The 23237-nt window shown below is 37.4% G+C and overlaps 2 protein-coding genes across 2 annotated transcripts; one reads left to right on the top strand and one right to left on the bottom strand.

Annotated features, from left to right (window-relative positions):
• The first annotated feature begins 2185 nt into the window (after positions 1 to 2185).
• On the top strand, positions 2186 to 3896 carry LOC117615336. The gene is made up of 5 exons (XM_034344402.1): positions 2186 to 2334; positions 2624 to 2806; positions 3225 to 3319; positions 3411 to 3508; positions 3771 to 3896. Exons 1-5 carry the CDS (start codon positions 2308 to 2310, stop codon positions 3872 to 3874), a joined length of 507 nt encoding a protein of 168 aa, XP_034200293.1. The 5' UTR covers positions 2186 to 2307; the 3' UTR covers positions 3875 to 3896.
• A 6676-nt stretch (positions 3897 to 10572) lies between these two features.
• On the bottom strand, positions 10573 to 18459 carry LOC117625939 (disease resistance protein RUN1-like). Its single transcript, XM_034357543.1, is given in 9 exon segments — positions 10573 to 12504; positions 12631 to 12967; positions 13122 to 13486; positions 13646 to 14308; positions 14311 to 14658; positions 14786 to 15619; positions 15779 to 16051; positions 16450 to 17569; positions 17801 to 18459. Coding segments are annotated over 9 exon segments (5991 nt in total). The 5' UTR covers positions 18322 to 18459; the 3' UTR covers positions 10573 to 10974.
• Between the last annotated feature and the right edge of the window lie 4778 nt (positions 18460 to 23237).

Raw genomic sequence — 23237 nt, 5'->3', positions numbered from 1 at the left:
TTCAATGATGTGCACTACAATAAGACGTAAAATAATCTAGGGCCTAGTTTAAGATTGCTATCACTTTTATATATAAAAAAGTTGCTTTTGCTGTGATTTAAAAATAATTAGTTGTAAAGTAAAGCAGCTTCATGTTTGGTTTACAATATTTTTAAAGTACTATTAATACAAAAAGCAGTGTCAAAATCGTTTGGTAAATTTTAACATAAAATTGTTGTAACTGTGAATAATGACTAAAATAGACATGATGTTGAAAGTGTTATGTATTAATCATGTGGTGGTAGTGGCGGTGATGGAGTGGAGTTAGTAGTGGTGATGAATATGGAGTTGGTGGTTGTTGTACTGGTGGTGGTGGGGATGGCGGTTGTGGAGGTGGTGATGGATGTGGAAGTTTTGGATGAGGTGGTGGTTTAGGATTTAGGGTGGTAGTGGTGGTGGTGGGGGTGGAGATGGAGGAGGTGGTGATGAAGGCGGAGTTGGTGGTTGTGGTTGGTAGTGATGGTGGCGTTGGTTGTGGAGGTAGTGAATGTGGTGGTGCAAGTGGTGGAGTTGGATGTGGAAGTGGAGGTGGTGTCATTTTTTAAAATGAATGATGATATTTTGGGAATTTAAAAAATTCATTAAAGGTTCATCTCTGCTTCGTTTGAAAGCAGTTTTGAAAAGCAATCTAGAGTCTGCTTTTAAAAGCTGCTGTTAAAAGGCCACTGCTTTTAAAATAATTAGGATATTTTATTTTTACCAAACACCTTAAATTTCTTAACTTTAAACTGAAGCAAATTTTTGGCAAAAAAAAAGCAATCCCAAACGGGATGCTAATTCTCATATAACACTTGTTGTTTGAATTCTCATTTAGAAAATTTCGTATATCAATGTCATATGATTTATGTTACCTTCAATTTATTTCAAAACAGAGTTGCAAACTTCTCTTCGTTGTCTTGTTAGACTGTTTTGTATCTAACTTTTCATCTGCATAAAATACATTGCGGACTGATATATCTCATAGCAGAAGAGAAGGGTTGTCAAGTGCAATGAGAAAAAAGGCTGTAATTGGGTTTAGTTCATAATTATGATGGATACATTTTAAAAAGTAAATTTCTATACAAGCAATTTTATACTATGAAATTCAACATTCTTTGATCCACAAAATATTGGTGGATCCCTATTTTTTTTTGTTGTATGTATGGGTTTAACCCGTATTATTTGTTATAAATAAAATCCATTTTTTTATTCTTGCCCAATGGACTAATAGCTGGAAATCATTAGAATGGAAAATATCGGAAAGAATTTAAATTTTCATTCCTCAATATCGCTTGTATAAATAAAATAATTGAAGAAATAACTCTAGCCCAATGTGCTAAAGTGGTATTTTAGCCCTAAACCCACGATATGACAAAAATGTCTATTTAAAAGGTATAGCCGCCCGGCTACACTTTCTAAATACATTCGCATAATTTAGAAGTATAGCCGAATGGCTAGACTCTTTAAATATTATTATATTCGGATTTTTGAAGAGTATAGCCGCGCGGCTATGGCTATACTCTTTAAATATTACCACGGACATTCCGCTTGACTGCTTAAATATTCTTTAAATATTTTAAGAGTATAGCCGCTCGGCTATACTTTTTAAATATTACCACGAACATTCCGCTTGACTCTTTAAATATTCTTTAAATATTTTAAGAGTATAGCCGCTCGGTCTTTCGCTTCTCTATCAAACTCAAGCTTCAATTGGTTTTCTTCAGTTTCGGTTGCTTCGTCCTCCGGGTTCTGCACCGAAAAAAGACCCAACCCGCCTAGACAGCCGCCTAGCCGCCTAGCACCCGCCTCCGCCTAGCCCAACATCGCTGGCTTGTTGCAGATTTTGACGGAGAAAAATCAGATAGCGGAGACAGGGTCAAGTTCCAGAGCCATAGAGTTAGTCCATATTCAGGAGGAGATTGAGGAGGTGTTTGCCGTTCCGAAAGTGAAGGAGAAGAAGAAGAGCAGAAATGCTTTGAGGAAGGGGTCGGAAGGTGAAGAGGTCCGAGCTATGCAGGTCTGCTTGCTTTTGAAAGGCGAGTTTTGATTTTTGGGAGACAATAATTCATTTCTTGTGTTTTGTTTGATGGTGTATATCATGCTCATCTACCAGTTCATTTATATATATTAAATTGACTCGTTTGAATTGTTAATTCCCAGACAATTCTTCAGAAAGCATCTGGAGCACGGAAAAATCCTGTACAAGAAATGCAGAAAGTGGGAAAGTTGGATACCAAAGTGAACGGACAAAGAATCCAGCCTGTCTCCAGCAGTGCTCAAATAACATAAATGACTGCAGTTCAAGATCACACTAAGGTGTCAAGGAAAAGTGTTTTGTTGCTCCTTTTACTTGATTTTTTGTTGTTGTCATTGAGTTTTCGTTTCTTCTTAGTAACAGGTGAATAAGTAAGATAGACTTGTTTATGAACCTTATTAATTGCTTTTGTCTTCATAGCTTCTTATCAGACTTATATGTTGTGTACTCCTACCATGTTATCTGGACTCAATGGCTTTATCTTCTTATTTGCTTTAAACTTTTATTTATTTCTTTTGCATCTGTGTCTTTTAGTCTCTTGAACTAGTGTATGTTATGATAATTTTGTAGAGAAATAACACAACTAGGAATCCAGAGGTGAAGGCATCGGTACAAGAGCTTGCTTCTCGAGCTGCTTCCCGAGTCAAGGCTGTGGCTGCGGAAAAGATCACACCACCAAATTCGGCATATCAATTTGAGGTTTCTTGGCGAGGATTCTCTGGAGATAATGCTCGACAGACTAGCCTGTTGAAGGTCTGCAAAAGTATTCATGTGGTTTACTTCAAAAAATATAGTCTGCCAAAATGCCAAAATGCAAGATTCATATGTTCGTTGTCATCCCAAAGTAGGTGACCATGAATGTGTTCTTTTTGCATGGTGATCATCCTTGTGGTTGACCACTGCAAAGATTCTATTAGTCTCATCTATTGTCCTCTTTGGATGGTTGCCAGAAGTATACCAGTAATTGCATTGTCAGTCTGCCATCTGGCTTCTGCATGCTAGGGGCCATCCAAGAAGTTCCCCATTTGTTCTGTCCCTTTCGAACAATTTCAAATGTCCATAAAGGATTGTGAATGCAGTTGGTATTTGTTTAGGAAATCATCACTCATTCTGACTTTCCATTTATGCTGTTACTTTGTTTCATGTTATTTTTGGTGGTATTTCTGTACAGGCTATATCTCCAAGTGCATTGCCGCAGATATTCAAAAATGCTTTGACTGTTCCCATACTTCTTGACATTATCAAGTGTGTGGCAACCTTTTTCGTGTAAGTAATGTTTATGTATGATATGTATGTTTTTCTTGTTGAGCTTTGATAAAATGCTTATGGCCCCACCTTTGATTTATTTCTTTGGCAGTGAAGAAATGGATTTGGCCGTCAATTATTTGGAGAACTTAACCAGGGTTCCAAGATTTGACACACTCATCATGTTTCTTTCATCCTCAGACAACGCTGGTATGCATGCTTCCGTTTTAAATTCCTTGAGATTTTCAAAAGCTTACAGTTGAATTCCTGGATTTCAAATTCTTTTTAAGTAGAGTATACCTATATCAATGTGGTATATCAGTCTCAGCGACTGGTAATGCTTGCACTGTGTCTTGATTGAATCATTCCATATTTTCTGATTTGTTAGTCATCCTGGCCATTTTTATAGGGTTTATGATTCATATTTTCCATTAGTTCATATCCTATACTAACCCAATAACCTTGCAAACAGATCTTGTTAAGATATGGGATGAAGTGTTTGACAATGAGGCAACTCCGATTGAGTATGCCGAGAAGCTTGATAACCTGCATACAAAGTCCTGCCCCAAGCGATGACAAAGCTCAACAAGTTTCTACTTTACCCTCCTCCACCTCTTGTACTGTAAATTCAAGTTATAAAATTTTGAAATGCTCCAACGACTTTTTTGAATCTCAAATTATATCGTGGACAACTTTTCTATCCATTTATCGAGATGTTAAAAGTACATTGCAACTTTTACTTCACTCCTGTTGGACTTGAATACTTTGAACTTGGAATTGTTGGTAAGAATGTGCTTGTGAGTGTCCATGTTTAGGTCGGGTGGACATAGCCTACTCTTGTTCAGTCATATTCATTGAGGTCCAGAGGTTAATGGTTGCGATAACCTGTTTGTTCATGCCCTACCTATCATTCACTACCTTATTTTTCAGACAACATATGTATATCTTTACATACTGAGTTGTTTCAAGTCACAATCAATCAATGTTATGTGGGGGTCTTCCAGATTTTGCACTATGTTTTTCACATGGAGATCATGTGTCATTTACAATCACCTGACTCTTTCATGTTAACCCCACTATATTGTGCATAAAAAATAAACCCCTGCTATATAATACAGAAAATAACCCTACATGCAAGTAGATGCTTTGTAATCTTACAGATCAAAGATCATTTTCTGTGAACTCACCCAAATAATGCAAAAACAGAACCAGAATACTGATTGGCTAGGCATATATTATGTGCTGCACCCGAAAGATTTCTCTTCGAAGCAAAAGCGGTTGGAGATAGGAGGTTGAACAGAGTTTGAATGGCCAAGTAACAAGCAAAAAGTAAAGACTTCTCTTCTGGGATGGATGAGCAACTAGCTAGGGAGGCAATAAAAGCAGGTAGACCATTGATCTTGCGTTAATAGTCATGTATATGTTTTGTGATGTACATTCAGTGCAGAATGGTCTTCAAATAGTTCTATGTTTCTTATAGAAGCCTGTCTAGTTGCATTAATGCCAAGAATTTCCTCACACTTAAGTGATTGTTCTTAATGCGTGGCTTGTTGCTGCATTCAAAAGGCCGGGGGAGTGATTACTTCTACGCTTCTTTATATGCTGGGCTGTATTATGAAAGTCAGGTTTCATAACGCCTAGCTTGTTGCTGCATTTTCAAAACGCCTGGGCGGTCTAAAACACTTGAATGGCGTATGCCACGCGTCAAAACACTTGAAAAGTACCCCGATTTCGGAGTTGGCCAAAGTGAGTTGGGGTTTCAAGTTTCAACATATCCAAAGTAGATATTGAAAAGAGAGAAATTTCACAGTAAATTAATCTGAGAGTTCAATTTTTTCTTTTTCTTTTTTTTCGTGAGAATGTTTGCCTTTGATCTACATCGTTCTCTCAAGTGCTACTAAATTATGTTACCACCCACATTATTTTTCATAGAGAATTGCATGCTGTGTTGGAGTGGTCTTGGTAATTGCTCACTTTTCAAACACTTTACATGAAGAATACTACCACCTCTCTTACTACTATACCCATAAAACCTTGTTTGAAATTGTTGTTCTCGTTGGCAAGGATTGCAAAATCACCATCTCGCAATTTTCTTACAACAAGTAAGAGATAATCTCAGCCTCTCAATTTCTTTCATATTAGTAAAATACAGAACGGGAAAAAATGAACAAAATATGTACGTGTTTTATTTAGCAAAACTTTGGCAAGTTACAATTGAAAAGTTCGGCCACTATATAATATTTTAATACATATTAATTTTATTCAATAAATATGTTGAAATTATGTGTATAATACGTGAATTTTGTGTGTATTATTGAAAATTTTGTAAAAACCACGTGTATTAAAAATAAAAAATACGTACGTATGTGTACAATAGATGTATTATATGTTTGCTTTTTACAAAACGTGTATTGTACCGAGTCTTTAAAACGTGTATGGAAAATGGAAGTATTATTGAAAATACATATGTACGTGTATAATACAAGTATTAAACGGGAAAATGTTAAATTCTTTATATAGGTAAAACTATGGAAAAGTAAAAAATTAAAAGCGGACAATAGAGACTTGGGTATTGTAGGGTATACTATTTTTTGGAAAGAAAAAAAAAAATCATAATATAGCGGGCTATACTCTTTGAATATTATTTTTAAAAAGTGTGTTGGCTATGGATATGAATTGCTGAATTAAGTTACATAGTGTTGGCTAAGGTTGTTATCAGATCTTTGGGAAAGGAGCCTATCACTTTACTATCTTGATAGGTACTAGTTCTTTGATGGTTCTTGTTTCCATATGATTTTTTTTAGGTACTGAGATAATTAAATTTTGAAAAACGATAATACTTGATGTAGAAAAAATAAAAAAGTGTGTCACTTTAGCCTTAGATATGTCATTGGAGTAAAAGTAAAAATTAAGGTTTTTATTTTATTTTTTTATCTGAGGAAGATTATGGATGAAGTTAAACTAGGTTTTGAGCTAGTGACTTTTGGCCATATGTAGGAGCAAGCATAGTATATTTATGAGTGAAATATAATTCTAGCTGACACTTTTTTAAGTGCTTTTTAACTTCCATATATTGAGTGAAAAGTTGAATAAAATTCTTCTGACCACATACCAGATGAATGTAGATTGGCCAAGATCTGAAACCTGTCATGCGAAGACGATTCTTGAACTGGTAGTGGTAAGGTTTGTTTAGGTTCATGGGTTATTTTAGAGTTTTGGTTATGTCGGGTTTGTGGGTTTTGTTTAGGCTTATGGCTAATTATGGTGATGTGTGCTAGTAGTTTTAGTGCGGCTTTTATCCATTTTAGTTTTACTTTTAGCATGTTAGTTTGTTGTCCTATTGAAATTGGTATTTCAGATGTCTTATTGATGTCTTTGATTGTACCGTTGAAGTTTATCTAATGAAGTTTTTACTTGATAAAAAAATATATAAAATGTTCTGGTTATTACAATGAATTGTGGGGGTACCCCTGTGAAGTATGTGTGTAATTTTTTTTCTTAAAAAAAGAAAAAGAAAAAGGAATATCCTTAACATCAGACTATAGCTGTATGGGTTTTAAATTTAATATTACAAGTTTAAAAAAAATGGAGACATACAGTGTGTAAAAAGATTACAAATTTATTGTAATCACCTTATCTACTACTAATTTTCTAGACAAAAAAATAATATATTAAATTTCTGTTGAAAAATTGATATAGATACAAATAATGCAGCGTGTCAAAAGACTACATATAATGCAGTTGTATGAAAGATGGATATCAAGACAAAGAGGGTTCTATTCAAGGGCCAAAAGCATAAGATATCTTCTTCTTTTTTTGTCGTTTTTGTAATGGGTACTTTGTAACAAAGTGGGCTGGGCAGGTTTTGGGTTGTTTTATGAAAAATTGTGTTTGGGCACCTAGTAATATTATTGCAATGGCAGTTTTTTAAATTGTACAATTTTCGAGGGTTGTTTGTATTGGTAAGTCTATTGAATATTGGGCTGTTTTATAGAATTTGGATTGCATAGGGTTTTTATATATTTTGGGATCTATGTGTTGGGCTTAAATGTGAAGCTCCCTGTATTATTCGGCCTAGTAAAGAGCAATCTCATATAATATAAATATCTCATAAGGGGAGAAGAATACAAACACAGAAATTCCCAAATATTTTCACATAAAGAACATAAAATATTACCAACACAGAGTTGGCAAAAATAAAAAGAAAAAGAACGAAAAGGACCAGTCAGATTACTCTTTAGCTTTTTTCTTTCGTCTATGCTCCTGAAACGCCTTTGCAAAACAACCAGTCTGATTCCTCACATCCGTAGCCTCCACATTGTAGAATATCGGCACAACCTTTTGCTCGAATTGTTTTCTACAATCCATGAGTATTTTATTTTGGAGTTAATCATTTTATTAGTCCCTAAATTTAGACCCGATTTGAATTTGAGTATCTCAATTTCCAAAATAGTACCTGTGGTCCTTCAACTTCATTTTTGTTAGGATTAACAGTCATGCTGTCAATTTTGTTAACTTTTTCTGTTAAATGCAGGGGTAAAATGATATTTTTATATTAAAATCGAAAAAATGAATTAAAAATTATATCTCCGCCGCCACAATAACCTCCACAACAACCGCCTCCACTACCGTCCCCCAGCTCCCCACGACCTGTTGAAGTTGTTAAGATTTCCTAGCCGTAAGGGTTAGTTATCCTAGTTTGTAGGGCTGTTTCAGTTGTTATTGATAAATCCTATTCTTTAGGAATAAGTTATTTGTTTTGATTCTGATTTAATCATGTACCACGTTGTTGGATTGTAAAATGTGGACTGCATACTTCCAGCTTTCAGTTACTCTTTTGTAAGGCTATTTATTGCCATAGTAGTTCTTTAATTCATAATAGATATTCTCCCAGCATTTGAGTATTCAGCAAACGTGTATTTACTTGTGTTTTGTGAGTGTCGAACCTAGGTTTCCAACACCACCGTCATCAACACCCTCCTCTACTACGCCGCCAAATCCAACGACACATTCAAAATGTCGTACGCCGACATGAAGCCCATCTCGGACGCCTTCCGGAAATGCTCAACCCCCTGCAACTTCCTCATTTTCGGTCTAACAACAACGGCCGCACCGTCTTCATCGATGAAAATCGCTACTTTGCCGCCTACACTCGGAAATTGACGCGTACGACGTGCAATACACAACAAAATCAAAAGAGCTCAAGGAGCTGGTGGCGGTGGCAAAAGAGCAAATACGGAACGAGAGCAGGCCGGTGCAGAAAAAAATTTCATCGCCCCCCCCCCCCACCAAAATCTCATCGTCCCCAACCCCATTCCAAATCAAAATCTGTCGTTGTATCAAAGACCAATTTTTCATAATCTTGAGTTCTTCTTATCTATATGCATAATTCATCTTGCATTTAAATCAAATCAAAACTTATACTAAAAGAAAGGCGAAGATAGAGAGGGGCTGGGAAAGGATGGGTGAGGTCATGGTCGGGTTGGGTGAGAGATTTTTTCGTTTTCAATTTTCAATTTAAATTTATTTGTTTGATATAATTTAACTTTTTTTAAAATTAATATTTGAAAAAAAAAGGAATTTTTTATTACTTTTTTGTCAATGTGGAAGTTCACTTTTTTTTATTTAAATATTTTATTTATATTTTAATCAATTTAAAATGTAAAAATATATAATAAAAAATACTATTTTACTCCTGTATTTAACAGAAAAGTTAACAAAATTGAGGATATGACCATTTGTCTTAACAAAATAAAGTTGAAGGACCACGGAAACCATTTTGAAAATTGAGGTACTGAAATGCAAATCGGGTCTAAGTTCAAGGACTAATAAAACGATTAACCCTTTATTTTGTGTGAAGGAGGTGCAAAGCATAGTATTGCTTATGCTGACACGTGTCTGCTACTTACAAAAGTGAAGAGTGCACCAGAATGTGACATGTGGGGCTTCGGGACAGGTGGTGGTCTTTGCATAGCTCTCTCATTTGAGTCAGCTCATCACCAAATCATTGAAGTAGATTTCCTGTTATTTTTAACCCGCATTGGGTTGTTGGTATAATTCAGGGGTGAGTTAGGTGTGCAAGGCAAGGCACGTGTAGCTTAAAAGATTTTTTTTTTGTGGTCAAATAGCTTAAAAGATTAAGAAATACAGAAATCAAGATTGCAATTTCTCCCTGCTTCATCATGGCTTCTGCTTCCTCCATCAAGATTGATGGCTTGCTCAGTAGGATACAATTTCTTGAAATGGAGTCATCAACTCCGTTGCTAATTGTTCATTCACAGCACTTGATTGATTAGTCCGAACAAATGCGTCATGGCTCCGTCCTGCCTCATTATCAGTTCCTCCAAAAAAATCCAGATATGGTTCCACTGCTAATTGTTCATGTATAACACTAGTTTGATTTGGGAACAAATGCGACATCAACTCCCCCTGAAAATCCCGATTTGTTTCCAAATCATACAAATGAGGATCCGGATTATCCATATTTTCCTTCATGACTATGTCCCATTCTAGATGAACCCCTGTCTTCTTCACTCTCACAAAATCAACTAGAGGCCTTACAAGAATGGAGATCCCCGCCTTGCAAATGGAGCACATCGTTTGACAATTGTCCCTGCCAAAGATAATCGTTTTCAGGTCTTCCGTATCTGGCAAATGCTATCTTGGTCTGCAAAGCAGTTTGTTTGGTAAGATTTCTAAATGCTATCTTGGTGTGCAAAGCAGTTTGTTTGGTAAGATTTCTAACTATATTGCCAATAGGACCTTCAGAATCTTCAAGTTTTGGGCCAAAAACAAAATAAGAGTAAACGAAGCATATAGTCAACCCTTTTAAATCACGACCCATGATTTTTTGAGAAACTTCAAAGAAGAAGATACCGTCCACATCATTGAGAATTTTGAACCACTCAGGAATATCATAAATTCCATTCAACTAAATTCCACCAAATCCGCAAGAAGTCCATCTCTGCACACCAGAAGCAATACATTCTTATACATGCATGCATATACCATTACATGGGCAGTCAGATTGTGTGTGTGTGTGTGTGTGTGAGAGAGAGAGAGAGAGAGAGAGAGACCTGTAGGATGTTGTTCCTAAAATCCGCAGTGAGATTGGCGCAGCCTTCCATATGAATCCTTGTCATGGAGTTTAATGACTTATCCAAGCCTGGAACCTCAGTGAGTTTGAACGAATCACTTGGATACAGTTCTCTCATGAGGATACGAATTATTGCAGTGGCAATTTTTTAAATTGTAATGGGCATTTTTGCAACAAAGTGGGCTTTGTATTTGGGTATCTAGTAATATTATTGCAGTGGCAATTTTTTAAATTGTATAATTTTCAAGGGTTGTTTGTATTGGTAAGTCCATTGAATAGTCCAACTGGACTGTTTTATAGAATTTGGATTGCATAGGATTTTTCTATATTTTGGGATCTATGTTTGGGCATAAAAATCAAGATTGCAATTTCTCTCTGCTTCATCATGGCTTCTTCTTCCTCCAATGCTAATTGTTCATTCACATTAGTCAATTGATTAGTCCGAACAAATGCATGTATAACACTTGTTTGATTGGGAACAAATGCGTCATCAACTCCCTTGAAGAATCCCGATTTGTTTCCAAATCATACAAATGAGGATCCGGATCATCCATATTTTCCTTCATGACTTCGTCCGACTCTAATCAGCTCCTCCAGAAAAATCCAGATTTTCCATGATAGACAATGACAAAAAATCCCGATTTGTTTCCAAATCATACAAATGAGGATCCGAATTATCCATATTTTCCTTCATGACTTTGTCCCATTCTAATTGTTTATCTACAGCACCCGAGTGATTAGTGCGGACAAATGCGCCGTGGCTCCGTCCTGCCCCATCATCAGCTCCTCCAGAAAAATCCAGATTTTCCATGATAGACAATGACAAACGAGTAGATAGATCGCCTTGGCCGAGAGGATTGTCTTCCATTGCTGATTCTTCATCTATAGCACTCACTTGATCACCGGGAACAGATGCGCCATGGCTAGGTCTTGCCTCATCATCAATTCCCCCCAAAAAATCCAAATATGGTTTCACTGCCAAAATATCCCAATTTGTTTCCAAATCATACAAATGAGGATCCAACTTGTCATCAACTCCCCCTGAAAAATCCTGATTTGTTTCCAAATCATACAAATGAGGATCCGAATTATCCATATTTTCCTTCATGACTTTGTCCCATTCTAATTGTTTATCTACAGCACCCGATTGATTAGTGCGGACAAATGCGCCATGGCTCCGTCCTGCCCCATCATCAGCTCCTCCAGAAAAATCCAAATTTTCCATGATAGACAATGATAAAAAATCCCGATTTGTTTCCAAATCATACAAATCAGGATCCGAATTATCCATATTTTCCTTCATGACTTTGTCCCGTTCTAATTGTTTATCTACAGCACCCGATTGATTAGTGCGGACAAATGCACCATGGCTCCGTCCTGCCCCATCATCAGCTCCTCCAGAAAAATCCAGATTCTCCATGATAGACAATGACAAACGAGTACATAGATCGCCATGGCCGAGAGGATCGTCTTCCATTGCTGATTCTTCATCTATAGCACTCACTTGATCACCGGGAACAGATGCGCCATGGCTTGGTCTTGCCTCATCATCAATTCCCCCCAAAAAATCCCGATTTGTTTCCAAATCATACAAATGAGGATCCAACTTGTCATCAACTCCCCCTGAAAAATCCCGATTTGGTTCCCAGTCATGATTTTCCTTCATGACTTTGTCCCATTCTAGATGAACCCCTATCTTCCTCACTCTCCCAAAATTAACTAGAGGCCTTACAAGAATGGAGACTTGGTCCCCGCCATGCAAACGGAGCACATCGTTTGACAATTGTCCCTGCCAAAGATCTTCAGGTTCGTTTGACAAAAACGAATGGGCTGCTGGTCTTCCATATCTGGCAAACGCTATCTTGGCGTGCAAAGTATTTTGTTGGGTAAGATTTCTAATGATTATGCCAATAGGAGTTTCAGAAGTTGGGCCCCAAACAAAATAAGAGTAAATGAAGCATATAGTCAACCCTTTTAAATCACGACCCATGATTCTTTGAGGAACTTCAAAGAAGACGATATTGTCCACATCATTGACGATTTTGAACCACTCAGGAATATCATAAATTCCATTCAAATAAATTCCACCAAATCCGCAAGAAGTCCATCTCTGCACACCAGAAGCAAGACAGTCTTATACATGCTTGCATATATCATTACATGGGCCGCAACTGCAGCTGTGCCTCTGTGTGTGTGTGTGTGTGTGTGAGAGAGAGAGAGAGAGAGAGAGAGAGACCTGTAGGATGCTGTTCCTAAAATCGGCAGTGAGATTGGTGCAGCCTTCCATATGAATCCTTGTCATGGAGTTTAATGACTTATCCAAGCCTGGAACCTCAGTGAGTTTGACCGAATCATTGAGATACAATTCTCTCATATTCAACATTTTTGAAAAATCTGGAATTGTCTCCAATTTTGGGCAGACATTTGCTTTCAGAACATACAAATTGGTTGGTAAATCTGGGATTGCACGAAGGTTTTTGCATGCATTTACACACAAGACTTTGAGATTTGAAAGACCAGCGAGACTTGGTAGGCTCCAAAAGTCATTGTCTTCAAGAAGCAGATCTTCTAAGGAAATTAGGCTACCGAGGTCCTTGGGGATTGCATCCTCAGTTAACCAGCAGCCTGCAAGACATAATAACTCTATTAAAGAGTTGAAGGCATGTAACGAAAGGGGTAAAAGATGGAATTTCAAAATTCTCACCAGATAGAGATAAAATTCTCAACTTCTTCAATTTTACTATGGAAGATGGAATTTGTCTGATGTCTGTGTAATCTGCTTCCAAAATTGTTAATGATACCATGTCCCCTAAGCCATCAGCCAAGTCTTCAAATCTCCAACAACCATTAAGTATAAGAGTTTCAATAGACTTGGATTTATAGAAATTCAGTGGGAGATCCCTTAGCATTTCGCAGTCTTCAAGATTTACCAAAGAAAGTCTTCCAAGATCCCCAATAGATGAGTGAACCTTAATCAACTCCTTACAACCTTTCAATATCAATTCCTCGAGATTTGGGAGTTTTGAAAAGTCTGGTGAATTTATTAGCTCATAGGAATTGCTGAGATTAAGGATCTTCAAATTCTGATCCAACTGTTACACAAAAACAAAATTAGAATGGAAATTAAAATCCAAAAGGAAGGTCTCAGATACAGAAATTAAACCAAAATGAAGAGAAGGTGAAGTATAATATATGTATAGAACCAGAAGGAAAGAACCAACAACAACTAGTTTTGGTTGAGATTATTATACCATGCAACCCTTCCAAACTATTTTGAGGAAGCTATCCTGCAGGTCTCTCATATTCAACATTTTTGAAAAATCTGGAATTGTTTCCAATTTTGGGCAGCCATTTGCTTTCAGAACATACAAATTGGTTGGTAAATCTGGGATTGCAAGAAGTTCTCTGCATGCATTTAAACACAAGACCTTGAGCTTTGAAAGACCAGCGAGACTTGGAATTCGTCTGATGGCTGTGTAATCTGCTTCCAAAATTGTTAATGATACCATGTCCCCTAAGCCATCAGCCAAGTCTTCAAATCTTGAACAACCATTCAGTATAAGAGTTTCAATAGACTTGGATTTATAGAAATTCAGTGGGAGATCCTTTAGCTTTCTGCAGCCTTCAAGATCTACCAAAGAAAGTCTTCCAAGATCCCCAATAGATGAGTGAACCTTAAATAAGTTGCCACAACCTTTCAATATCAACTTCTCGAGATTTGGGAATTTTGAAAAGTCTGGTGATTTTGTTATGTGATTCTCATCTTCGACATAAATAATGTCATCATCATTGACCAGATATGGGCGTCGTTCATATCGACAAAGATGGTAATCAATCATATTTTCGTTCATAAATTTGTCCCATACCAGACTAACACCTGTTTTCTTCACCTTCACCCCATCATCATATTGTCTATTATTTCAATCAAGACTTTATCACCGTCTTGCAATTTGAGCTCGTCATTTGATAACTGTCCCTGCCAAAGATAATAACCTGGCTTGTAATTGAGCTCGTCAATTGGACAATCGGGTATGATCCTGGCTTCAAGCTCAGCACCCTTGGTCATGTTTTTAATGCTAATGCTACTACGACGACTTAAAAAGACTGGAGAGGAAACGAAGGACAAAGTTAACCCTTTCAAATTACGACCAACACTTCGAGGCACAGTGAAATACACAATATCATCGTCATGGACACAGTCGAACCAATCAGGAATATCATTTCCACTGAGAAAAATGCCACCATATCCGCAAGAAGTCCATCCCTATACCATGTAGAGCCAAATTTCTATAAGAAATACATTCTTATGCCTGCATGTGTACATATGCGTTGTATGTGATAGAAAGAGAAAGATGCATGTGTGTGTTTGAGAGAGAGAGAGAAGGATTGACCTGTAGGATGTTCTTCCTAAAATCAGCAGTGAGATTAGTGCAGCCATCCATATAAATCATTGTCATGGAGTTTAATGACTTATCCAGGCCTGGAATCTCAGTGAGTTTGTCCGAACCACTTAGATACAATTCTTTTATATTTGACATTTCTGAAAAATCTGGCATTTTTTCCAATTCTAAGCAATATCCTGCTTTTAAGACTTTCAAATTTGTTGGTAAATCTGGGATTGCACGAAGATTTTCGCACACATTTAAAGACAAATCATGAAGCTTTGAAAGACGACTGAAGCTTGGTAGGCTGCAAAAATCATTTCCTGCCAAATCTAAATTTTCTAAGGAAATTAGGCTACCGAGATCCTTGGGGAATGCATCATCAGTTAAACTCCGGTCTGCAAGAGCTAAATCTCTTAAAGAGCTTAAACTTTGCAACGAAGGAGGCAAAAGATCACATAAAGATAAAACTTTCAGTTTCTTCAATTTTAATATGGAAGATGGTATTTGTCTTATGGCTGTCACATCCGCTTTCAGAGTTGTCAATGATACCATGTCCCCTAAGCCCTCAGCCAACTTTTCAAAACTTAAACACCAATTAAGTAGAAGAGTTTCAATAGACTTGGATTTATAGAAATTCAGTGGAAGATCCTTTAGGCTTACGCAGCCTTCAAGATTTACCAAAGAAAGTCTTCCAAGATCCCCGATGGATGAGTGAACCTCAGACAAACTCTCACAGCGTTTCAATATCAATTCCTCGAGATTTGGGAGTTTTGAAAAGTCTGGTGATTTTGTTAGCTCATAGGAATGGCTGAGATTAAGGATTTTCAAATTCTGATGCAACTGTTACACAAAAACAAAATTAGAATGGAAATTAAAATCCAAAAGGAAGGTCTCAGATACAGAAATTAAACCAAAATGAAGAGAAGGTGAAGTATAATATATGTATCGAACCAGAAGGAAAGAACCAACAACAACTAGTTTTGGTTGAGATTATTATACCTTGCAATCCTTCCAAACTATTTTGAGTGCGCTCCACTGCAGGTCTAAAGCAACTAGTTTTGGTTGCACAGGAAAGTCATCTGGTATGGACTCTAAAGGGAATCTATGCCAGCACAACCATATTAACTTTTTGGGAAAATATTTGTACTCTCCAGTGAGCTCTACGTAGTTGAGGTGGAGTAACCTCAGTTTTTTCATGTTGGTAAATGCTTGTGCACTGAATCTAGTCCCGTAAGAGCCATGTAGAGCAACTCCTTCAATTTTTTTAGTTCCCTGTTAACAAAAGATACCGAGTTAGAAAAATGATTTACAAACATGAAAATCCGTGTATGTATTAACCAAGTGGTATAATTAATAGTTTGTGTTTGCAATTAAAGCACATATTTTTTTGTTGGTTATGCCTAATTGAGCTTTGATATTAATGGATATAATATAAGAAATAGGTCTAGTGAAGTGAAAAATGGTCTAAACTTGCGGACTAAGGTCTCATGTTCAAATGGCACCTTGGTAGCGTGGATGTGTGAGAACCCCCTCTTTTACTTTGATTTAGCGCTTGTACTAAACCAAAAAAATAAAGAAATGGAGAAGGACATTTTAATTTATTATAGACACTGGATACATATGCTTCTCTTGCATGATGCATTCTAAAACTTTACTGGGAAAATACTTACAGATTCATCACTCAATACATCTATTACGTCTTCACCTTTCCACAATCTACTAAATTTTTCAGGACGGCCGGTGGACTTTTCACGAACGATTTCTCTTCCCATGTCTCGAAGCAAATCATGCATCATCAGCTTGTTTTCCTCACTAACAGTTACAAGGCACCGTTCAATGAGGACACTGATTCCTATCGGTTGAGCAAAGCCACATCCCTTTAATATTTGTGTTACATAGTCCTTGTCCATTCCTATAAAGAAACAAGATATATCAAGGAATATCTCTCTCTTTTCCTCATCAGGTAGCCCGTCAAAGCTTATTCTGAGTATTTTTTGAATATCTCCATCAGGACTTCTTTCCAATTTCTCCAAGTGGCTTTCCCACTCCGCTGTGGGTCTTTTAATCAGAAAAGACCCTACAACTCGAAGCGCTAGTGGCAAGCCTTGACAGTAACGAATTACACGTTTTGAGAGGTCAAGATATTCTTGATCAGGATAACCAATTTCAAAGGCATGCCAACTAAAGAGCTCTAGAGCTTCTTCCTCGTCCATTGCTTGAGCCATATATGTGCTATCCACTCCAACTTGGTCTAGCAAATGTTGATTTCTTGTTGTTATAACAATTCTACTTCCAGGACCAAACCAATCACGAGCTCTAGCTATTGCTTGTAGTTGCTGTAGATCATCTGCATCGTCAATTATGACAAGTGCTCTTTTACAGCAAAGTCTTTCTCTTATCATATCGATCCCTTTAGCAACAGATCCAACTTTTATGCCCTCGTTTTTCAAGATATCATTTAGAAGTTGTTCTTGCAAACCAACCAGACCATTACTGCGTTGGTTTGCAAATACTTCCCTCACGTCTGCAAGGAAACTCCTACCTTCAAAGATAGGTCCAAAATTGTTATAAATGGTTTTGGCAAGCGTTGTTTTTCCAATGCCGCCCATCCCCAAAATACCAATCATGCGAACAACATCCTTAGAACCTGAATTTTCAATACCAATCATGCGAACAACTTCGTTCACCCGAGAAGTAATTCCAACAAGGTCTTCGGTGTCTAATTGGTATTTGCTGTTCACCAAGTTATTAACCTTCCCAAGAATTTTCTTGATAAACTTTGCTTCATGCCTGGCAATTAAACACAGAAGCAGAGCAAACTACAAGGTTAAATTGAATCCCTAACTTAATAATTTAGAATGAGCAAATTATTTTCTTTTTTTATACTAAGATATAATTAACAATTAAGATTGGGATTTAACATTATGGTTGGAAAAACAAAAACAAAAGCAAAAAGGACAGAAAACATATGGTTGTCAAGTAAGGAGATGATAATCCAAGGAACAAGAAATTAGTAATTACCCATCAGCATTTTTGAGATCTTCCCCACACAAATCTGCAGCTTGAGTGAGAGCATTTCTCCACCGCTGTACCTTTTCTTTCTCATGTTTACCTTCACAGATGCCCGCTTCATGTTTCTCAAATGCTTGTGCAAAACTACCAGTTTGTTTCCGGACATCTGAAGCATCAACATTATAGAACAATGGAAAAACCTGTTGCCTTTCTCTGCACTCCATGATCTTCACCAGCTCGTCAAGACACCAACTGGAATCGGCATACCTCTTGGAGAAGACAATTATGGAGATCATGGACCCGTCGATTGCCTGCTCCAGTTGGGTTTTTATAAATTCCGCCCTTTTTAGCTCGTTGTCATCAAGAAAGGCGCGGAATCCGTCACCAGATAATGCGGCGTGGAGGTGGCCTGTGAAGCCCTTGCGTGTGTCTTCACCTCTGAAGCTCAAGAACACTTGGTACTCCCAACGTTTTGATGAAGAGGATGGTGAGGATGAAGAGGAGGCTTTATGGGCTTTCCTGGCATCCATTAATTGATACTGGTTCAGATAAGACCAACTACAAATTATGCACAAGTTGGCCTTCCGATCCGACTCGAGCAGAAGAAGTTATTTCATAATAAATTATTTTTTCTGGGCAGTGGTTTGTGTGGTTGCAGCGCAGATGAATAAATTCGAAATACGCATAGTCAAGGTCCTCAAACGTTTCTGTCGACAAGATAAGATAATATCTTTTTGGCTACGCGATCTACTGGATGGCTAAAATTGAAGGTCAGGAAAATGCAAGGAAGGTTAGAGCAACTCCACCCATTAGCCCTTAGTCATGGCAAAAGTGGAGTTAGGACAGCCACTATTCACTTGAATAGTGGTTGCCCTTGCAAATAATATTTCGTGTTTCCACCTATTGCCATGGTTAAGGGCAATCACTATTCATTTTTTTGTTTTTTCCTCATATTTTTTAATGAAAATAATGAATTTGGGTAATATTTTCAGATAAGATTTTCGGGTTCCTACGTGTCAAGACTATTCATAATCATATAAAATTTCCGAATAAGATTTTTGGATTCAAATTTCGGATGAATTTCAAAATTCAAATTTCAGATAAATTTTTGGGTTCAAATTTCGAATGAATTTCAAAATTCAAAACTCAGATAAATTTGGGTTCAAATTTCGGATGAATTTCAAAATTCAAATTTCATACAAATTAGGGTTCAAATTTCGGATGAATTTCAAATTTCAGATAAATTTTCATCCAATAAAATCAAGCCACGTGGCATGTCTATCTTGCCAAAATTTTCTATAAAACCAGAGGCTCAGCTCATACCTCTCACACCACATCTTTCTATATTTTCATTTCTCAGAGTTTAGAATTCATACTTCATTCATTCTCAATGGAAGAATTTAGGAGATGCTTGGAGAGGCAAGAGTGAGAAACAAATGAGAGAAACCGTAGAGCAGATGAAATCAATGAGTTGCAGAGACAAGTCGATGAACAAGTTCTCATAGCAGTGGCTTTGCAAGATGAAGAGAACCAAGGTCGCCGCCGTGGTTCACAAGTCGGCCGCCGCCGAAATGTGGAAAGACATAGGCATTCTCGAGGTAAGAATCTTTTGGAAGATTATTTTATCCCAACTTCTTTGTCCTCTGATGTTGATTTTTGAAGGCGATTTAGAATGCAACCTCATTTGTTCAATAAAGTCATGCATGATATTTGCAATTATGATGCATACTTTGTTCAAAAGTGTGATGCTACTGGGGTTTTGGGGCTTCTTCCGGAGCAAAAGCTTACAGCTGTTATACGAATGTTGGCGTATGGAGCATCTGCTGATCAGGTGGATGAGATTGCCCGGATGGGAAAGTCCACTACGTTGGAGGCTTTGGTAAGATTTTGTCAAGCTGTTGAAACTCTGTACACTAGGGACTACCTGCGTAGACCTACTCCCAGGGACCTCCAACGGCTTCTACAAAAAGCCGAAGCTCGAGGATTTTCAGGAATGATTGGTAGCATCGACTGCATGCACTGGCAATGGAAGAATTGCCCAACTGCCTGGCAAGGTGATTACGGAAATAGAAAAGGCCAAAAAAGTATCATCCTTGAAGCCGTTGCTGGCTTCGACACATGGGTTTGGCATGCCTTCTTTGGAGTTGCAGGATCCCAAAATGACCTCAACGTGCTGGGTCAATCCCCGGTCTTCAACGATGTATTGAGAGGCCAGGGCCCCAATGTCACCTATCAAGTCAACAATACAGTATACCAGACGGGATATTATCTAGCTGACGGCATCTACCCGAGGTGGACCACTTTTGTCAAATCCATTCCGAATCCCCGATCCCAGAAGCAAAAATTATTTGCTACCTATCAAGAGGGATATAGGAAAGATGTCGAAAGGTGTTTTGGCATCCTTCAAGCTCGGTGGTTGATTATTCAAGGTGCGGCCCGTATGTTTGATGAGGAGATCCTCAGAAGCATTATGATGACTTGCATCATCCTCCATAATATGATTGTGGAGGATGAGTACGATTATGATGCTTTAGAGGTCTACGAACCGGATCCAATGAACACGGCCTTGACACGGATTTATGAAAGGCCCATGGGGCCAAGTGGAGAACCGTTTGAGCCGGAACCGTTGGTGAGGGATGGTCATTTGATGACCCGAATGATAGATCGATATACAGAGATGCAATCTTCGTATATTCATGAAATGCGTCAAGTTCACTTGATGGAGCATCTATGGGCGGTGAAAGGCAATGAAGATGAATGATGGAGCATAGATGCTTTGGTTATGTTTTATTTAGTTACAGTTAGGTTGTGTTGTATTTTTATTTCTTATGGTTTGGTTGTGGTTGGTTATTATTATTGTGCCTTGTTTGTACTTTTTTTTATTTTTATTATGTTTTATTTGAAGTATGGAATAGGTTGAATGAAAAGGTAATTTATTGAATGCTTTGTTTGTTAAATAACGAAATGTAATACAAAATATGACGAATTACTACTACTAAAATAAAATAAATGAATTACAACAACTTTAATAGAAAACATGAAAAATACAAATACATAAAAGGTATGCTAACTAATTTAATGGTTTCCATCATTTAACCAATCCGTATTGCTAGGCCCATCATCCCGGAAAAGTCTTCTTCTCATAACATCTCTTCGTTCTATCTTCCAAAATTGTTTTGTTTCAGGGGACATATGACTTGTATCCATCGCCATAGTTTCCCGATCCGTCTTGTCCATATCTTTTTTGTGCAAATACTCCCTTTCTCGTGCATACTCAGCTTGAAGGGCCAACTCGTTATCTTGGCGTTTTTGCTCCATTTCTATTCTTATGCCGTTTTGCCTTACAATTTCCTCCAAAAATTATGAATTATGATTGCTTGAATTACCCGCTTTCTTTGCATTCACGGCCTTTCGGCCAATGGGCCTCAGCTCTTTTTCGATAGGTGAGTCTTGACTCATAGGAGAATCGAGAGGTGAATCCGATGTCATTGAATCACGGAGCGGCGTCTCGTTTAACACAACGTCCGGACCCGTCGGAATAATTATGAAGCGTTTGCAATATTTCACCACCTCCTAACATTCATGATGGTTGAAACTTTTCTTGCCACCCCTGATAGCACCGAACAACATTTATGCTTGAATCATCTATTTAACAAAAAAATGGAAATGCAAGAAATATTTAAAATATATTGGATATGCAAGTAACAAAAAAATTAATAATGGATATGCAAAAAATATGAACAAAATATTTAAATTGCAAGAAATATTAACAAAATATTGATAATGCAAGAAATATGAACAAAATATTGAAAATGCAAGAAATATTAACAAAATATTTAAAATGCAAGAAATATGAACAAAATATTTAAATTGCAAGAAATACTAACAAAATATTGATAATGCAAGAAATATGAACAAAATATTTAAAATGCAAGAAATATTAACAAAATATTGAAAATGCAAGCAATATTAACAAAATATATATATTAGGAGATTAAACTTAATAAACCAAAAATTCTAAAATACTTACCTCGTTAGTACGATTTTCCCCGCTTTTATAGTTATCCATCGCTTTTGCTATGACAGCTCTCCATTTTTCCAACTCTTTATTGAGAATTTTCCACCTACTGAATAATGTCATCTCCGTACGAGTAGACCCCGAAATTTTTTCACAAAATTCGGCATGAATTTTTTTCCACATATGAAAAAATTTCATCTCATTGCCGGACACGGGACAATGACAAATTTGGAGCCAAGCCTTACACAAGGAAACATCTTTCATGGTGCTCCAAGCCCTTCCGTTTTCGATAGAAGAAGCCATAAAAATAAGAAATCAAAATACTAGATGAAAAAGAGGAAAATGTTGAGTAAATAGTGTATAATAGTAGAAGTATAATGAAATGTATGAGGATTGGTGTTGAAAGTGAAGGGTATTGATAGGTATTTATAGGAAGAAAAAAAATCAGAATTTTTTAGAATTTTTAAAAAAAATTTACTATTTTTTTTCATATTTTTGGCCCAAAAAAGCCTCAGCCGTAGGATGAATGCAGAGATGCTGATCGGAGGGCTGGGGAGGCGACACGTGGCTTCTTCCCGTTGGAACTGGCGTCGCACTGACGTCAGCGCGCGCTGGTTCAAATTTTTTTACCTAAAAAATTTGAAACGCGCTAGCTGACGTCAGCGACCGCGGGCTGGAGCTCGGGCTCGTCTCACCTTCGGGCTGGCTCGAGTTGGTGGGTCCCACACCCTCCCCCGGGCTTGGGCTAGCGGTGGAACGAAATTTTTTTGTTTTTTTCCCCTCACCTTTAGCTGGGCCCTTCCCAATGGAATGGCTTTTAGGGGAAAGAGGCATGAAAAGAGCGGGACAATGTCCAATTAAAAAGGAAAAAGAAAAAAAAGGAAGAAAAACACAAGTCTTGTTTCAGTTTGTTTTCACAAAATTCATTTTCGTTCATTATTTGTACAAAAATTTATGATTTCATTTATACATTTAAAATTTTTTTTAAAAAAAAAAAAAAAAAACCTTATGCAAATTGTAGAGAAATTGAGAGAGGGAAGAGAAGAATAAGTAGAATAGGAAGAATACCCCACGATGAGTATTCTGGTTGTATTGGAGTTCTTTTATATGCTATACAGTTACTTGGCAGCAAGTTGAGTAAACCGTTCGCGAGACAAGCTGTTGGCGAAGAGATCATCAGCAAGTTGAGAAGTAGAGGGAACATAGTGCGTCTGAAGAACACCTTGGGAAATTAACTCGTGAACAAAATGGTAGTCGATTTCAACATGGCAGGTACGAGCATGGAAGACGGGATTCGCGGCCATGTGGAGGGCAGATATGTTGTCGACAAAGATACATGGAGGGGAACAAAGAGGAATACCCAACTCAGGAAACAAGTAGCCAAACCAACAAAGCTCAGCTGTATTGGTAGCAAGTGCGCGATACTCG

Source organism: Prunus dulcis, chromosome 1 (assembly GCF_902201215.1).
Source record: "Prunus dulcis chromosome 1, ALMONDv2, whole genome shotgun sequence".
NCBI classification, from domain to species: domain Eukaryota; kingdom Viridiplantae; phylum Streptophyta; class Magnoliopsida; order Rosales; family Rosaceae; genus Prunus; species Prunus dulcis.
Note: the sequence above shows the minus strand (reverse complement) of the source record. Positions and strands in the feature narration are given on the sequence as shown.